The sequence below is a fragment of the Hakea prostrata genome, chromosome 9 (genome assembly GCF_041222555.1).
Source record: "Hakea prostrata isolate BN-2017 chromosome 9, UWA_Hpros_2, whole genome shotgun sequence".
Classification (NCBI taxonomy): domain Eukaryota; kingdom Viridiplantae; phylum Streptophyta; class Magnoliopsida; order Proteales; family Proteaceae; genus Hakea; species Hakea prostrata.
The window spans coordinates 15,136,094-15,153,777 of NC_142608.1; the positions used below are offsets into that span (position 1 = coordinate 15,136,094).

At 39.4% G+C, this 17,684-nt stretch overlaps 1 protein-coding gene across 2 annotated transcripts; it reads left to right on the top strand.

Moving 5' to 3' along the window:
- Positions 1-13: 13 nt before the first annotated feature.
- LOC149004817 (RNA-binding S4 domain-containing protein) lies at positions 14-16,679 on the top strand. 2 transcript variants are annotated; one of them, XM_089169333.1, is made up of 10 exons: positions 14-468; positions 546-658; positions 1,158-1,289; positions 1,418-1,491; positions 1,571-1,676; positions 2,298-2,366; positions 10,206-10,270; positions 10,391-10,489; positions 15,609-15,708; positions 15,865-16,679. In XM_089169333.1, the coding sequence occupies exons 1-10, from the start codon at positions 318-320 to the stop codon at positions 15,925-15,927; spliced, it is 972 nt and encodes a 323-aa protein (XP_089025459.1). In that variant the 5' UTR covers positions 14-317; the 3' UTR covers positions 15,928-16,679. The 2 variants fall into 2 exon arrangements, with proteins under 2 accessions (XP_089025459.1, XP_089025460.1); XM_089169334.1 differs by having other exon boundaries at positions 552-658.
- Positions 16,680-17,684: the final 1,005 nt, after the last annotated feature.

Below are 17,684 nucleotides of genomic sequence, written 5' to 3' on the forward strand. Positions count from 1 at the left end.
ATATTTGGGGATGAATGGACGATTGTGATAATAGTAGGGATCTAACTGATAAATTGAATAATTAAAAGGTGACATTGAAAATTTCCTTGATGGTTTCTACTGTTTTCTTATTCCCACTTTTGCCCTCAGTTCTATTCCTCTCCGGGTTCAGTTTTCCACCTCGTAATTCTATTCCACTTTTGCCCTTATTTCCACACAAGCCTGAGAGGCTCGAAGAGACGAAGCCTCAATTTTTCGAGCAGAAAAAGTAGAGGGATTGTTTCTATCTACTTTCGACTAGCAGTTTTTTCTTCTTCTTGGCATGCAACTCACGGGGAATGGCAGCGTATAGCTTTGCATCTCCGGCGATTATCAGGAGAGCAATAAAGGCAGTTATAGAACTTCGACCCATCCAGAGTCATAAGCTCTCCCATTATGGAATAATACATCGCTCTGTTGGTTTCGTAACACCACCTTGGAATTCTTCAGGTATGTAATCTCTGGTAACTGCAAAACAAGGAAGGGAAAAAAAACTCATATTTCATGGTCAAATTGATTTCAAATAGTTGCAGGTATATGTAGTCTCCCCAATGCTAAGAAATGGGAGGACACCGACGCTTTGTTTCAAGGAGTAGGGGATAAGAATGCAATAGAGGCTGTGAGGCATATTCTTGAAATGGTATATGCATATCTCAGTGGTAAATATTCAATTCTGGGGTTTTTTCTTTTGAACCGAATATTGTGTCTTTTAATCTCAAATGGTGTTTCTTTTGTCTGTATGAAGCGTAATCCTGGCAAGCAATAAGAAACATCACCCCTGCCCCCTTTTTCCCATCACCTAAGGGGAAAGAAAAACCAAAGAAAGTTCTGGGTCAGGTCATAAGAATCGTTTCCATTTAAAAAAAAGCAGTCAATAAGTGGTTGATTATCCTAAGGGGTTAGCTCAGTTGGAAAGACGAACAACTCATAATTAAGAGGTCATGAATTCAGGTATCCTCGGGGCCTACGTATCCATGTGAAAAAGACAGTCAATGATGGAAATGTTAATTTAAATAGTGCAACAGATGAATGCTTTCTCAGTGATTTAAATTGTAACCACTGGGGTGACCCTGAAATTTTCTACTCATTTCATTTTACTATTTGAGATGAGTCTTAATTTGGCCTTCTAAATTCTTAAGGCAAGACGGGCATCATCCAGAAAGGAAGTTCTCCATACAAATTTTCTTACCCCACCCATTCTGAAGGAGTCAATGCTTGCATTGGAGAAATTGGCCGATATTAAAGCAGTAGCTCAGGGAGGATACCCACAGGTTGAAACAATAACTTTTGGTCCACTTTATCCAAAGCTTTAAATATGCATTCTTAGTTTTATGTAGTATCACTGTCAATTTCTTTTTGTGATAACAGATTTCATTCATTTGTTTGCCATGGGTACTAGGCTGAACGTTGTCGGCTTTCAGTTGGACATATTGAAGCAATGACCACTGATCCAGATATTGTTGCTGCATTAAGGTCTGCAATGCAATATTTTGGACTTTGCTTTGGTTCAATTGGATTTTGTCTCCCAAAGCTGAACGGTTGTTCCTTCCAGTGTCGCAGGAAATTTTGGCTTTCAACCTTGTTCTCATGGTGACTTCCTAGGTTCAATTCTTGGTACAGGGATTGCAAGGGAGAAGCTTGGAGATATTCTCTTGCAGGTTAAATTTTCAATCAATTATGCAGATTACAAACTTTGTTTTAAAAAGATAAGCGAATGTATAGTTTGAAAATCAGTCTTGATAGTGGGTATGAATGTAACCACATTCATTGTCCCCTCAGAAGATGTTAAGCTTTACTCTGCTCAACATGGCTATGTCACGGCAAGGGTTTCAGAATTTTCATGCTTAACCCTCTTGGAATTTGATTAGTGTGATAAGCAGAGCTTAAATTATATGCATCATATTAAAATCTGTGAGGGAAAATCAAGGGTAAGGTTGTGGACATTTATGACCCTCCTAAACCCCGCGGTTGCTGGTGTTTTCTGCACCAGATATGCCCTTTTTTATGAGGGAAAATCAGAAGCCTGATGCACATGCAATAGAGGCAGGAATAACTGTCATCATCTCATAGAACACTCAAAATGTTAGCTGGTCCACCAATGTCTTTTATCTGATAACAAAATTTTCTTTCGCTTATCTAATTTGATTTAATTTTTCATTTGTCTTTGGTTGGCCTACAAAGCATTTTTCTAGTACGAGAGTCTGTGATGCTCTTTTTTTATCTTTCAGAATTATCCTCGATGAAGATCTTTTAATTGATCCTTTGTTCATGTTTTCCAGGGAGACAAAGGGGCTCAGATTCTTATAGATCCAGAACTTGTTGAGTTTATTATTTTGTCATTGGATAAGGTAGGTCTTTTTCCAGTGTGTTATTGTTAGTATAAATACTTTACATTTGTATGGAAAATAATGCAGGAAAACTATTCTTAACTTTCATATAGGTCGTACCCAGTGATGAGGCTCCCAACACTGTAGGGCTTAGGGATGGGTCAGAGTGTCATAATGTATGGAGCCTCACCCTGCTGTGTGGGGAAGCTATTTTGTAACTTGAACTAACAACCACTTGATCACATAGGAGCAATCTTACCACTATGCCAAGGTCTGCCATCTAGGATAGTTAAAACTTAAGTTTTAATAAACTTATATTATGTGGATTGAATTAGGCCCAATTGTTCTACATCCTTAGTGTGTTTTTGGCCAAATTGTGGTTTTGAATTTCATGAAATGGAGGCGCCTCATTTCCAGGATAGGTAATAAAAGCAATAACTAGATTTTGATTCAGTTTAGGGTCAAACAAAGGATCTGTTGTTGGTAATATGCTAACATGAGTTGTCAACTCTCCCTCCTTCCAGTAAGTTTACTCAATGAACCCTGCTACCATCCCTTATCCTCTCCTCTCCTCCCCTCTCCAACCACCCCCTGCTGAAACCAGACCTTGGTTCTGCCTCTTCTCACCATCCAAATCCAACAACCCCCCCCCCCCCCTGGATAGTTTCTGGCCTCACCTTTTGCTCCACTCCCCCAAACGATTAATGGCTCTTCCATTTGTGCCCATTGCAGTGCTTCAGCCCTTGAACCTAGCTGGTACACGACACTGGAATCACACCCTGGTCGGCCAATTCCTTGGCCTCCACGCTTCTTTCAATGCTGTAAAGTCCTCTTTCTCCAAGCAGCGAGTGTCAATGCTATTTGGACACTTACCTTCTTGCCAATTAAAATTTTTCTTTAAGTCCTCCTCCTTCAATGCCAAAGTAAAGGGATTTCATGGAGCTCCTTGGCTGGGTGACAAACCCATTTTTATCTGTTAATGAGAGTCTTCATCCAAAAAATCGATTTCGACTCCTTACTTCTTTGGATCACCTTGCCAGGCTTCACTCTTGAGCTTTGGAATGCAGATTGCTTGAGCAAAATCGGATGTCCTTGGCTCACCCCTTCACTTCAACAATCGCTGCAGACGGACTGGCTATCCTTTGCTTGGATTTGCCTTGATTTCTCTGCAGCTTCACCTCCTCCTACATTGGTCTCAATTGAAGCGATGACAGCTACATTTTCGAGGAATAGGTGAAGTATGAGTGGTTTCCTCCCCACTACTGCCATTGTAAATGCTTTGGCCATAATACTGTCTTGTGCGCAAATGCATATCATACCTAGCTCACTGCTAAAAATGTCATCACTGTTGAGTCCCCTGCAGTTGCCACCCTCTGGACATGGATGACCCCCTTGTAGAGCCAGCATAGCAAGCCGCTGCTTACAACTAGCCCGCAACTCTGTTGGCAACTCAATCAATGCCTGGATCTTCTTGTTATCCTGCTTCCATGAACTCTTGTGATGGTTCACATCCTCCTAGCCATGGTTGCAGGAGATTCTGACACCGCTGATGCTGTGCGCATGGCCAGCTTGCCTTTGAATGAGCCCCAAGATTCCTTCCATCTTCCCAATGGCAGGTTGATTCATTGGTTTGCCCCTTTGCCTGCAATGGATACCCTTCTGCTTTTGTCACTGCATCATCAAATTTACTTACTGCTTAATTCTTTGGCCTAATAGTTCCAGGCATCCCATTGACTTTGCATGCTGGTCCTATTGAAGATCCAAGCTCCTCGATTTCCCCCCTTACCTACTGTGATAGCACCCTACTCCAGATGCTGCTCCCATCTCCTCTGTCATTTATGTTCTTGGCCTTGGGTCTCTGGTTTGCACCACCTCCTAACCTTGCTTTATCCCTACAACCTTCAGATCTGCATACCTCTCCATGATTGCCCTGCCACCATCACATCATCCTTTCTCCCTTTGTGATATGAATCTTCCTTACATTACCTCACCTTTTGTCTCTTATCACTCTCTTATAATCAAACCCAACACATCCTTGTGGACCCCACCACCCACCCCCACTTGCTTCAAACTTCTCATATCATTCCATCAGTCCCCCCTTCACGTGCACCCCCCATGTATGCCACTACTTCCTCTTTCTCCTTTGGCCATTTGAACCAAACTGGGGTAAATCTATTGGTCTCTCTTGTCTTGGTGACTTGGAATCTCTAACTTGGTTCTCTTTAGATCATTCCTAACCTCCCCCCACCCTCTGGTTCTTATCTTGGATCTCTCTCCCAATCCCTCATTGGGCTTTGACTTTATCTCCTTTATTGATGCAAACATGTTTGAAACCCCCCTTGGAGACTGCTTGTTTGAGACCCTGTATCGGATCTTCAATCTTCGATGGGGATAACTTCGGTATCCCCCCTCCCTAGTCGATCCTCAGTGTGGTTGTGCATCTTCTCATCAAAGACATAGTTCTCATGTTTGGCACTTTAGTGGACTTGAAAGTTGCCATTAAGTCCTCTAAGGCTTCACTTTGTGCCCCCTTGGAAACCCGACTCCTTTGTGACAATGCCTATCACATTGCTTCTTCTTATTGCTCCCTCATAGTCCTCCAATTACAACCATTCTCCAAATGACCTTAACTCCTTTCTTCCCCCGCTAGCTCTCTTCCTTGGGGCATTGGTGGTGATTACAATGTGGTTGGCTTCAGCTATAAAAAAATCAATGGCTCTCTTGACTCCAGGTGCTATTACAATTTGATGTAGGACAACTAGCATGGAACTGGGATCAAGTGAACAGCAATGGACCAGGCTAGCTCAAGGCAACCCATTCAATTCAGATGGTCTTTTAGAATGCCAAAAAGAAGCCAAAACACTGTTCACATGAACAGTGTCAAAGCCCATTTTTGGCATATTGGGAATATTCATATAGGATTTTGTGGGGCCCAAGATCAGAATTACATGAAGATTTTATTCTTGGGGGATTAGGACATTGGTTTAGTTTCTATTTTAGTTATTTATGTGGTTGAAATATAAAGCCTAGTAGTTCCTAATTTTAATTAGTTTCTCTTTTCGCAAGATTCTATTGTCACTAGTTACAAGGATATTAGTTTTTACTAGTTACAACTTACAAGGATATTAGTTTTTATTTTCAGTCTACTAAGTTTCTATTTCTTGTAAAACTTTAGCCAACGTTGTAGTTTAAAAAAAAAAGAAAAAAAGAAAAAAAGAAAAAAGAAGAGGACTTTTGGAGGGAGAAAAAAAGATGCATTGAAGCTTTAGCGTTGGGCATTTGCGGCCTCTCTTATCTCTCTCCTCTCTCTCTTCTCTTCTCTTCTTCGTATGAGTGTTCTTCTCCATCTTGCCCTTCTTTTAGTCTAATTCTTTTCAGATTTTCCCTTCTTTCCTCTATACTCTTTATCCTTCTTTCTTCTGTATTCCGTCCCTCATTATAGTCTTTGATGATTGTACTGAGGACCTAGCTATGATAAATCTTCAATGGTTAGGCCACCTTTTGACCTGAAAAAATTAGAGAGATGCCGTATCACCTTTCTGTTGGATTGTTTTCTTGTTAGTGAAGCTTTGCTCAACCTTTTCCCTTCCTCCTATGCCGCCTTCTTCCCAGTCTCTCTGACCACTCCAGCTTTCCATCTCTATATTCAATCCCTCTCCTCTTTTGGCCCCAACCCTTCAAATTCTTATGTGGTCCTCTTGTTCTTCTTTCATCTCCATTGTTTGTGATGCGGGGACAAGTCCGTTTGCTGCTTCTCCTTCTCCCTTGTCACCTTTGCTAGAAATTGCAGCAACTCTATCCTTGCTCTAAAGTCTTGGAATTCTAGATATTTCAGCAATATCTCTTCTTAGGTGACCTCTTCCTGCTCCAATTTTCTCATGTCTAGACTCTCTTTCGCTCTAACCTCCACAACCCTTCTCTTGCCAATGAAGAAAGATCCCTCTTTGTCGACCTTGGCTCCCTGCTTCTAAGAGGAAAGCTTTTACTGCCAAAAGTCTAGAATCAAATGGCTTAAGCTTGGCAACTCCAAAAACTCCTCCCACTGCTTTCTCAAAGCTCGCAACAACAGTTCCATCCCCTTGCTCCTCTTTAGTAATAGGGTTTGGATCACCGATGTCCCTAATATCAAACATGAAGTGGTTTCCCCCTCCCCCCCCCCCCCCCCTTCTTGCTTGTTCTGTACTCCTTTGCTCTTGGGTTCCAACTCAAATGAATTCCTTTCTACCATCAATTCCCATGAGCTCAATAGATCCCCCTAGTCTGGATGGGTTTAGTAGGGGGTTCTTCAAGGCCCAATGGGACTTAATCCATGATGTCCTTAAAAAGGCCATTCAAAGTTTCCCTTTTAACCCCTCCTAACTCTCTTGTATTAACCCTACCTTCCTTTACCTGATCTCTAAGAAGCTGGGTGCCTTCTCCCTCTTGGACTTTCCTCCAATCTATTTTTGTGACCTTCTTTATTAGTTCATAGCCAAAATCCTTGCCAACTCCTCAAGATGGCCTCTCCCTTTTCAACCAAAACTAGTCGACTTTCTCATCTCTGGGAGGACTTTTGCCAATAACATTCTTCTCTATGTTGAGACTGTCAAAGGGTTTGACTGCAAAGCCCACTCCCTTGCAGGCATCATGAGGATTGGTATGCACAAAACTTTTAATTCATTCTATTGGGATTTTATCTATGGTATCCTCTCTTAGATGGGTTCCTTCCCCCACTTCTATTCACTGGATTGAGGTTTGGATCTCCTCTCTTCTTCATCATCATCAATGGTTCTTTGCTAGCTATTTCCCTTCTAATATGGGTATTCACTAAGGTTGTCCTGTTCCTCTTTTGCCTTGCCTTGAAATTTCTCTCTAGAATCATCTTATCCAACATTCATCAACATCTTATCTCCCCAATTCCCAAATGCAAATCTCTCAATCTGAGCTACCTTGCCTTCGTGGATGATCTTATGATCTTCTATAGGGCCAACCCTCTTCTATTTCTTCTAATCCCCCCCCTTCTCTATTTTTTTGAGTCTATCTTTGCTCATTCGATTAATATTGAGAAATTCCCACCTTTTCTTGGCGAGGGTTTTTGATTCCATCAAGGCCTCCCTCCTTCACCTCTCAAGTTTTCCTCTTGTTTCTCGTCCTGTTGTTTACTTAGGGCTGTCCCTTATCCTTGGGAGGCTCACCAACCATCATTGCACCTCGATGCTTGATCTCATTCGTTAGAGACTCTAGCTCTGGAAGGGCAAGCTCCTTTTTTTTGTTGGTAGAGTTGTTCTAATTGAATTGGTCCTCTAATGCTCCTACCTTTACTGGTGTGGCATCTTCTCTATCCCCAAAGCCACTATCAGAGCCATGGAAGACCTTTTCAGTGCCTTCTTATGGAAGGACCAAGAGTTCTCCCATTTCCCATAAGTTGGCAGTTGTTTGTTGCCCAAAATCCAAAGACAGCGTTGGCATTCATGGAATCAAAAGCTATAATAATGCTAGCCTGATGAAACTCATTCGGAAAATTACCACCAAGCATGATTTTGTATGGGTTAATTGAGTTTATCTCACCTTCTGAGAACTAATCCTATTTGGACCATCCCCCTCCCTCGTGACCACTCTTGGACGGCCTTGCGCCAAGGTTGGGGTCAGGATAGGGGGAGGGATTAGGATTGAACTTGCTGGGTAGTGGGCTGGAACACTCTTACTAGGCTGCTGCAGACTTGAGAGGTTGAAGGAGATTGAAGAAGACTTGCTGAAAGCTCACACTCAGCTGTGGGAATCCCACGACTCCAATTGCTTCAATGCTCTTCAGTTTTTATTGATCCAATCTAAGGGTTACAAGAGGGGGTGGCTCTCTTTTATAGCCAATTAGAAAAAGGACCGACACTTGAACTCAAACTGCTTGACTAACAAACTTGGACCCAAATTGGATTCGGATTGGAAATCCTCTAAAACTAACAACTAAATAACAACTTTACTAATACACCAACAACTAAAAAAGGGAAGGGGTGATCTCTTAAGGACTACAAAAATTAACAATTAAAATAAATATTATCTAGGGGAAGATAATTTCCAACTAGGAATCCCACTTAAACTAAGACTCTTTAATAAGTTGACCATGGCATGATCAACTAAAAACAGAAAATTAGATCTAGACTCCTTGCAACACACAGAATCTAACTGTACCAATGAGACCCCAAGGAGGGTGTAGAAATGACTAAAATACGCCTTAGGCCATTCGGCCAGCCCTGTTGTGCAAGCCTGATTTTGGGCCCAAATTTCGGGCCTTCTTGGGCCTGCTGACCCTAGTTACATCAGCTCTTCCCTTCTTGAAAGTTGAAACCATTCATCCCCGATGAATGATTGGTCCTTGCTTGTCTTGGTTCAATTCTCTTGAAATCTTTGATATGCACTTCCTGGGTGGTACCACTAGGAGTGGGGTTTGTATTGGCATTCTTTTGGTTGGTTCTGAGAACTTGCTTCTTTGCTTCCTCTATAAGGTTTAAAGGCAGGAAGATGATTTTCTGACTCTTGTGTTGAAATGTGCTTGTTCTCTCTGCTGGTGATCGTGACATTATTATGAAAGAGCCAAGGCTTGTCTAGGATGATGTCAGAGATCTTCATGGGGACCACATTGCATTATCATTATCTCTTCGGAATAGGAATGTAAGCTTACTGGTACTAGGCATCTGATGTTGACTTCCATTCTGGCACTGTTAAGGAGAAAGACCTTGTATGGTTGAGGGTGCCTTTCAGTCTTGAGCCTAGTTCTCCTGATAAAGTTCTCTGAGACAGCGTTGACACTGCTGCCACTGTCAACCATCGTTTGGGCCAGGAATCTACCAACTTTAACTCTGGTATAGAAAATGCTGCTTCTTCTCTAGTCTTCTTGCTCAGTTTTTAACTCTAGGATCTTTGCCATCATGTTGAGGTGGGGGGTTTAGTTCCATGAACACTTCCATAACTTGACTACTAAGACTCCAAACAACAAAATAAAAGTAGATAAAGGTTCTCCAAAATATTTGTAATTAATCAATCACTAATTTGGGCTCAAACTAGGGGTCGATAATGACCAAAATACCCCTGTAAGAGTTCGCCCCCCCTGGCAGTGCTGCATGTTGCTGGTGGGCTTGGGCCTTCTTTCAGTTCTTTCTGACCATTGTTACCCCTCGATTTGACCTTGCTCTAGATGTTCTTTTAGGTTTTCAAGAGATTGGTTGTGGATTTTGAGATCTTTCCCAGGCTCTTCTATTTGTCACATTGTTGTCAAGTTAGCATTTGGGGCTACCATTTCTCCCATCTGTTGGGAGTGGAATCTTAGGAGGTGCACCCCCAACTTGGACTTGATTTGGGAATGCCATCCTTTGATGTCTCTTCTAGACCCTTGTTGCTTGAATTGCTTCCTTATACCCTGGTTTTGGATACCCCAAGAAACATCTCTTGTTGTTGCCTGGGGATTAGGTTCTTACTTGCAGGCTTGCAGATCCTAGTAGGCTGTGAGGTGCTGTGTCTCCCCCCCCCCCGACTATCACATAGGTTTTCACCTAATGAATGTATATTTATTTATTAAAGTTTCAAGAATTGAAGTCCTCACCTAAGTAGTACAGAAATGTCGACAGTTATTGTCATCATATACCATCGTTTTTTATTATATTGAAGAATTCTTAAGGATTTATAACTTCAAATGATATGATAAATCCATTTAAAGAAAAGGGGTGGGATATATGTGCGTGTGTGATCTTCGTTTGTGATGTAATCTTCAAGGCTAATGAATGAGATGAATTCTTTGTGGAAGTTTATTTCTGAAAGCTGATAGGGTCATGTTTATGTAGAAATAATATATCCTAAAATTATCATTTTTAATATATGTTCCTTGTGTAGGTTGGCAATGTCCCAGTCTCTTGTGCAAAGATACCCTTGCTTGCTTTAGAATATGAGCCACCAAGGTCTGAATTTGTTATTTGGCTAACTGCTCTGGATATTTATATTGTTGATTTAGTTTTTCATCTGTAATATAATTTTACCCTGTTCTGCTAAAAACTGCTCATTGTTGCTAACCTTTGTAGGACAAAATCATTTAAGGCCATTGAAGCATCTTTGAGGGTTGATGCTCTAGCTAGTGCTGGATTTAAAATTTCACGTTCAAAACTAGTTGACCTGATCAGGTATTACCTTTTCCACTAGGTTGGATCTCTGTCTTATTTTCCCCTCCCCTCACCCCACAACCGAAAAGGGAAAGAAGTCAAAATAAAAGAAGTGAAGTTGGATTTTTCTTGCTACACCAGGGTTTAAGATCTCGCTCTCGAGCAAGGTCTGCCCCTTCCAGAAACTGAGATCTCGTCAAGATATGGTCTTTTTTTTTTGGAGCCAACTTGATGGCTCATCTCTGTGGGTTTTAGAGTCCAATTTGGGCTCAAACTTGGTAGTTGGCCTAATTTAGGCCTTTTGAACACATTGGTGGACTTGGATTTGTGAGAAAACAACCCTAAGTATGACTTCTAAGTCTACCCTAAATGTGAAATTGAAATACTGTAGGACTGGGAAATGCAAGGTTATACAACATGTAATATAGAACCTTTAAGGCATATAAATGAAAAGCAAGTGTATCAAATACATCAAATAACTTAAATGCCATCAAACTTCCATCCATATGAGTATCACAATCTCGATTTTTGAGAATAGAATAATAAAATTATACAACCATTAAAAGTTCTATATAAGTCATAACTCATAAGTTCATAAGCCAAACATAGAATGATTGATCTTCCTTTGGTGTTGTAGATGTGCTAAGAATAGTTGCAAGTGAAAATCTAGCTGAAATCCACAAAAATGGGGCAAAAATTGAGAGTTCTAGTAAAATATGGCAAGATCTCGAGCGAGATGTGGGAATCTCGCCCTTCATTTGGTCTTGCCTTCTTAAAAAACGAGATATCTTGCGAGATCTCATACCATAGCTGTTACTTGCATCATGCTTTTGTATGGTAATGGTTTATGACACTAATATTTTTTTAAAGCTATCTTGGACTTAAATTTCGATGTGATTTCTTGGATTTTAACCTGGTTGCTTCTTTTCCTCTTGTTCTCCTTGGAAATTATGTCCTTCTATCCTGGCTTAGATTTTTTTTCTTGTCCTTATCAATACAATAGCTCTATTTCCAGAGGGCCCCTCCGAAGACAAAAACTTGTGATATCTTTAGGTAAGAAAATTAGTGGAGATCAAAGAAAGAAAAAGAAAAAAAAAAAAAAAAAAGTATTTTGTGGTTTTCCCAGATATTTGGTGTCATGTTTTCATCTTATTTGTCTAACATGGGTCTTCCCTTACTATGTTATTGGGAACCGTCATCATTTAATACCCTTCGTTTCTTTGTTAAGCATGCAGATCTTCCTGGGATACACTTTCTATGCTACCTTATGGACAATATGAAAGGAAAGAGCAAGAATGTGATCCAGAACATGGAACACGGAGCATATTTTGGCAATATTTTTGACACCTATTAAGTCATGATGTGATCTTAGTAGTAGTTTTTATGAGAGAATGGAAATTGATTTCTAAATTACTACCAGGAGAACATCATAATGATTACAAAAAAAACAACAAAGAACCTCTCCCAACTAAATGTGGTTGGTTGCATGGATCCTTGCCTTCTAGCTAGCTCTATTTGAGGCCATGCTAGATACAAGGTCATCTTGGGTTTGCCTCTAGTTATTTTAATTCCTTCGATCTCAATCAAATCACTTTTCCATGTAAAGGTATTTAAAGGTCTCCATTTAACGCAGTTGTGCCACCTTTATTGACTTTCTCATACCTTATCATTTATCAGAACTACTGCAAGAGCAGCTCTAATATGATCATTCCTTAACTTGTCCTTCCTAATTTTGCCATTCATTCATCTTAACATCTTCGTTTCTGCTACACTGAGTTTATCTGTATGGTACTTCTTAAGAGTTAAACACTCTGCACCATACATCACATCTGGTTGTGCGACGGTCATATGTATTTCCCTTTGAGTTTTAAAGGAATACATTGATCAAACAAGACCCTGGATGCATCTCTCTCCGGATGGCCATGGTGGGGGATGCGAGGTGCACGGTGCTGGCGGTGTTGGCTACGCTGGATGAAAGATAGATTAAACTGAATGGGTGAAGTATTGTTAGGACACCATTCCTTTTTTTTTTTTTTTTTTTTTTTTTTGGGGGGGGGGGTTGTACAGTGTTGATGTAGATGAGTTGTAGGGAACCAATCCCAACATAACCATGTGAGTGGGGGACAAATTCAGCCACAAAAGGACAAGGACAAGTGGCCGCTTCTATTGGCGAGTAGCCACTCGTGTATTGGCTTATGTGGAAAGTAGTTAGTTAGGATTTATTGATTACTGCAGGGTCTATACTAGTGGGCATAGGAAATGGGCAAAGAGGGGATTGAATTAGTGTTTTTGGGGCAAGCTTGCTTGCGGGGAGAGGAAGACTTCGGTTTCGGGCATATGGAATAGGGTATTTGGGGGTTCTGGGAATCCTTGTATCATAGTTGTTTGAGTCAACTTCAGTACTGAATCAATTGAAGTGTTTCTCATTACATTTCCTGTCAATTGCTTTCAATTGCAGGGTTTGTGTGTGTTTGTGTCAAAGTGATTAAGGTACAGGGTGCTGCCGAGAGCTAGTGTTCAGAACTTCAGGTGGAATTAAGCGCTGTCAAGAGCTGATAATTAGAGTAGCAGGGGGTTTGATTCAAGGGTCCTATCAGATTATACTAAATGGGCGATCAAAGTCTTCTATTGTCTCCATTAACATAATTGTCATTGCAATTAAATGTGAGAAACATCCACAACCTTTTGTGGGCAGAAGTTATAGATGTGTATATCAGTGCAAAGGGAAAATTGAAATACTTAATGTCAGAACTTTCCTCTACTGAATGTCAAGAATATGATGGGTTGATGGGTGAAAATGATAAACTTCTCATGTGGTTGTGGAACAACATGACTTATCAAATGCTGCAAATGTTATGTATCATACTGCTGCCAAATTTATATGGATGATGTGAAATTGATTTTTATCATACTGCTGCCAAGTTTATATGGATGATGTGAAATTGATTTTTTCTTAGCCCATGTATATGGGGTCCTACAAATTTCACTCCTATAAAAGTTCGACGTCCAGCATACTGAAGTGAAAATAGTTATTGGGGAACCTGGGACTCAATTAGCATTAAGAACTTTTTATACCAGCGGAGTATTAACAGATGGTGGCGGAAGTGTTTCCTTCATGAACAGAACATTTTGTTGCTTTCAACTGATTGTCTCTCTGTAATTTCATTGAGGTTTGATTATCTTCCTTTCTAAGGATAACTCCGGCTTTGTTGCGGTTTCTCATGGTTCTTTTTGCCATGGAAGAGTTTATTGGGTCAGGAGGTCAGGAAGTAGCATTAGCAGAGGTAGTGGACAACAGATAGACCAAGCCTAGCATCAATTTTGCCTAGTGGTAAGTTTAACAATTGAGAAGTTTGGATTAAATATGGTAAACCTCAGTTGGTGCAACAACTATCTAATACTTCAGTGACAAATGTTGGTGCCTTGGCGTCATCAGATGGCACTGATGCTGCTTCATCGAGGTAGTTGATCTACATTGTGTCTGATGATGAGTTGGTTACCCAGTTGCTTAAAACGTATCCATCTACTAAGTCATTCCATGGTTACCCAGTTACTTAACCGTATCCATCTACTTTAGTCATCCACTTCCTCATCTAGTACTACATCAGCCCATACAGGGGACTAAAATACTATTGCTTCGTTGTCTCCTACTTCTTAGGCTTTTGATTCTGGGTCATACGACCAATCAGTCATTTATAAAACTAAACATCATCTTTTAGTTTATTCTTTCTATTGGGACTTCTGCTCTTTTATATGGCTGTAGTATTTTTACTCCTATTTCATCTTTATCTTTGCCTTCTATACTCCATATTGTCTCAATTACATTTAAATCTTCTTTCTGGGTCAAAATACTAAATCGTTAAACTTTTCATTATGCTTTTGCCCTTGCCTTCTGTGTTTTAGGCTCTGTAGACTATAAAGACATTTGGTAGGAGGGGCATGAGAAGGGTGGTCTGTACCATGTTGACAATCTTTTCTCTTCTATAGTTGCTTCTGATTCTTCCAGTAGTATCTTTCCTCTTCATTGGCTTTATAGGTTGCAGTAACTACTAAAGCATAAACTGCTAGTTTTTCCTTCCCCACAAATAATGCACAGTGAGCCAATTTACAGCAGCTCCTTATGAAGGGGGAATACAGGTAATAAGAACAATTTCCAAAGGAAGATGCTATTCTCTCCAAGCTTCAACAGATGATCCTTAGTTGCCATTCCATTTCCCATACTGAATGTGATGCTTTTGAGCTGGGGCATCAGCATATAGTATTTCTTTCTCATGGTGTGGTTAGAGTCGGTTGCTTTTCTTTTTCTGTTCATTTAGATATTTGGGGTCTGTGTTTTGCTAGGAGTCAATCTATTTTTTTTTTACTTTATTACTTCTGTGGATTATTGATCTTGTTTGAATTGGTTTATTTGTTGAAATTTGAAACATCGTATAATTCTTGTCCATCTTCAAGGAATTCTATAATAAAATAGAAATGTATTTTGGAGCTTGCTTTATCATTACTTTTTTAATCTAAAACTTCTCTTAAACACACAATTAAAATTTTCATCCTTCTGTTCTGAACATGGTGGTTTTCATTGGACTGTTCATTCATTGATATTTCATTACCATGTTTGTAATACTTGTGCATTGAAATTCTATTGTTGTTTCTTTAATAAGAGTTTTCTTCATTAAAACTGACATTTAAGGCATATTAGAGTTATTTTTTGCCCCATTCGTTGACATAAAGGGCTTGAGGTGTCTTAGACCAATCTTGAAGCTCTGAGTGAGTGATGTGCATTTGACCACTTGTCACTAAAGAAAGTAACTGAGAGCAACTTTTGGGGAGGAAAATTAATTGATCTATTAGATTTGAAATTGTACCACTTAAACTTGATCTCTTAGGTCTCAAGGAATTCTAGCAATTGTACACATTGTATTCAAGCATTTAAATATCTCGTTTTTGAGACCAAACTAAAGAAGGCAGTAAAAAGAAATTTACTATGTGGTCTATACAGTTGTTTTGTACTAGTATGGTTGCTGTTTTGTGGTACGCCTTATGTATGACGCACCGAAGTCACTATTCATAGACATTTGGAGTTCCACACTTTTCTGGAGTCTATTCCAATATTCATGATGATCCTGACAACTATTTCTTTCAGTACTGGGGATGTCCGCATCAACTGGAATACTGTGACCAAAAATGGAACTGCACTCAAAACTGGTGATGTTGTTTCAGTTAGTGGGAAAGGACGGATGAAGGTGAGATATGAAACTCAGTCATACATACCCCTTATGATCACACCAATGCTAAATGGCAATTATTTCCTGGCCCGATACTTAAGTACCTCCTGAAGAAAGCTAGATCCAGCCTTACACCACTGGTGAAGCTTCCCTCATAATCATTCTTTCATGCAGGTTGGAGAGATCAACACAACAAAGAAGGGAAAGTTTGCAGTTGAGCTTATTCGATATTTATAAGCCTCACTGTAGCACGAATCCTCAGTCATCACGGTAACTCGAAGCTCTGTAAATAGAAGTCTTTGAGTGAGAGAGAGGTCAGACACATTATTTTATATTGCAGATGACTCTTTCTTCTTGTAGTTCATTTTTCAGTGCACATCAATTTAAGTTGGTTATGGTTAGTTCTGAACCAACCGCTAATAGATATGTTGTCTTGTGCTGGAAACTTTTCTTCAGCAGGGATCCTTTTTGACAAACAAAGAAATATGTAGAACTGTAAAAATTATTACTCTTAGATCAGTCTCATAGAAACATTTGTTGTACATCAGTTCCATTTGGTCACAGGATTACATTCTTTCAGAAAGTTCCTGCAAATTTCTGAAAACAAGCATCTGTCAACTACATCAAGGTACCAAGTTTACTTGAAGGCATAAATGGGAATCCATGCTTAAACCCTGTAGGGGTTGTTGAATTCTTGGGTGTTGTGAGTTTTCACCATATGGTGAAAGCAAAAGTTTCTATTAAACATTGTAGTATAAGAATTGCCAAGGAGATGAGGCTTCCTTTTAACTTGTATTCAGAATTTGGGTACTAATGGCATTTAAGGCTTTCCCTACTCTGGACTGTTCACTATGATAGATGAGTATGCTATTCTTCAGGTCTTAATGCTGTGAAGATTCACTTGTTTTGATTTTTATTAAACATGGGCATCATTCTGGAGCAGTTGGGAAATATGTCATCAAATGTTTGAAGTTTAAATATTCAAAAGAAAGCCCCAAAAGCCCTTTTTTTTTTTTTTTTTGGTAATTCCCCAAAAGCCCTTCTGCTTCCTTAGAAATGCAGACTTTCCTATGAGTAATATTATAGTCCAAGAACATGATAATACCTTGGTTCTTATCAATGTAGGAACTAAAGTCGGTGGTTCACGGTTGTAGCTTGAGGTCAAGGCATCGAAACAATCACCAAAAAATTGCCCTTTGGACTCTGCTTGTGCCGAAGCATTTGGCATCAAGTTCACCCTTTTATATATACTAGTAAAAGTGTCACATGCAAATGCACGAGGTATTTATCAATCACCATGTATTGGCCATGGAATTTGAATGGCCTATGCATAAGTGAACTTACTAACAACAATTAATATTAGAATTCAACATAAGTTTATCTTTTAAACGCGTGATTTTGATTAAAGTTTTTCATGTAGTTTCTTCTTCTTCAATAAACATTTCTTGGTTTTTTGGGAGAAATTCTTCATATTCATTTGGTTGTAAATGATTTCTTTGAAAAATAAGAAATGGAGAAATTAAGAATTAAATTGATTCAAATAATTTCAAGAATTTAATTGACCACTATAGACATAATTTATTAATAATACAAAGGTCTAATTAATTGAATAAAGAGAGCTATTAGAGGAAAATAAAATGTAACCGTGTCGGTTGAGTTCATACTTATATAATAGTAGTATGATTAGAAGAAGAAAAAAATGAGACAAATTGTCAAGAGTTCATATAAAGAAAGTAAACACCACTAACAGCTTTGATGGATCCTGATTTCATATTAGACATGCTCAAGTATCTTTTTGGGGATAAGTTAGCTATATTTGGTTACATTTATGTAACTTAGGAGTTCGAATTACCTACACTATTTTACATTTAGAGGGAATTTTATTTTGTTAATATTCAGAGATGGATTTTTTCCTGAATGTATGGTGAAAGGAGCGTCAGAATAGCATTAATTTTTACCCTTACAGGTAAAGGATCACAATTTATAATCTAGAT

Excerpts from the sequence above, each read along its gene's own strand:
- LOC149004817 (XM_089169333.1), top strand. The coding sequence starts at position 318 with ATGGCAGCGTATAGCTTTGCATCTCCGGCGATTATCAGGAGAGCAATA. Across the intron at positions 1,290-1,417 it reads CTCAGGGAGGATACCCACAG|GCTGAACGTTGTCGGCTTTC; the intron begins GTTGAAACAATA and ends CATGGGTACTAG. Across the intron at positions 15,709-15,864 it reads GTGGGAAAGGACGGATGAAG|GTTGGAGAGATCAACACAAC; the intron begins GTGAGATATGAA and ends TCTTTCATGCAG.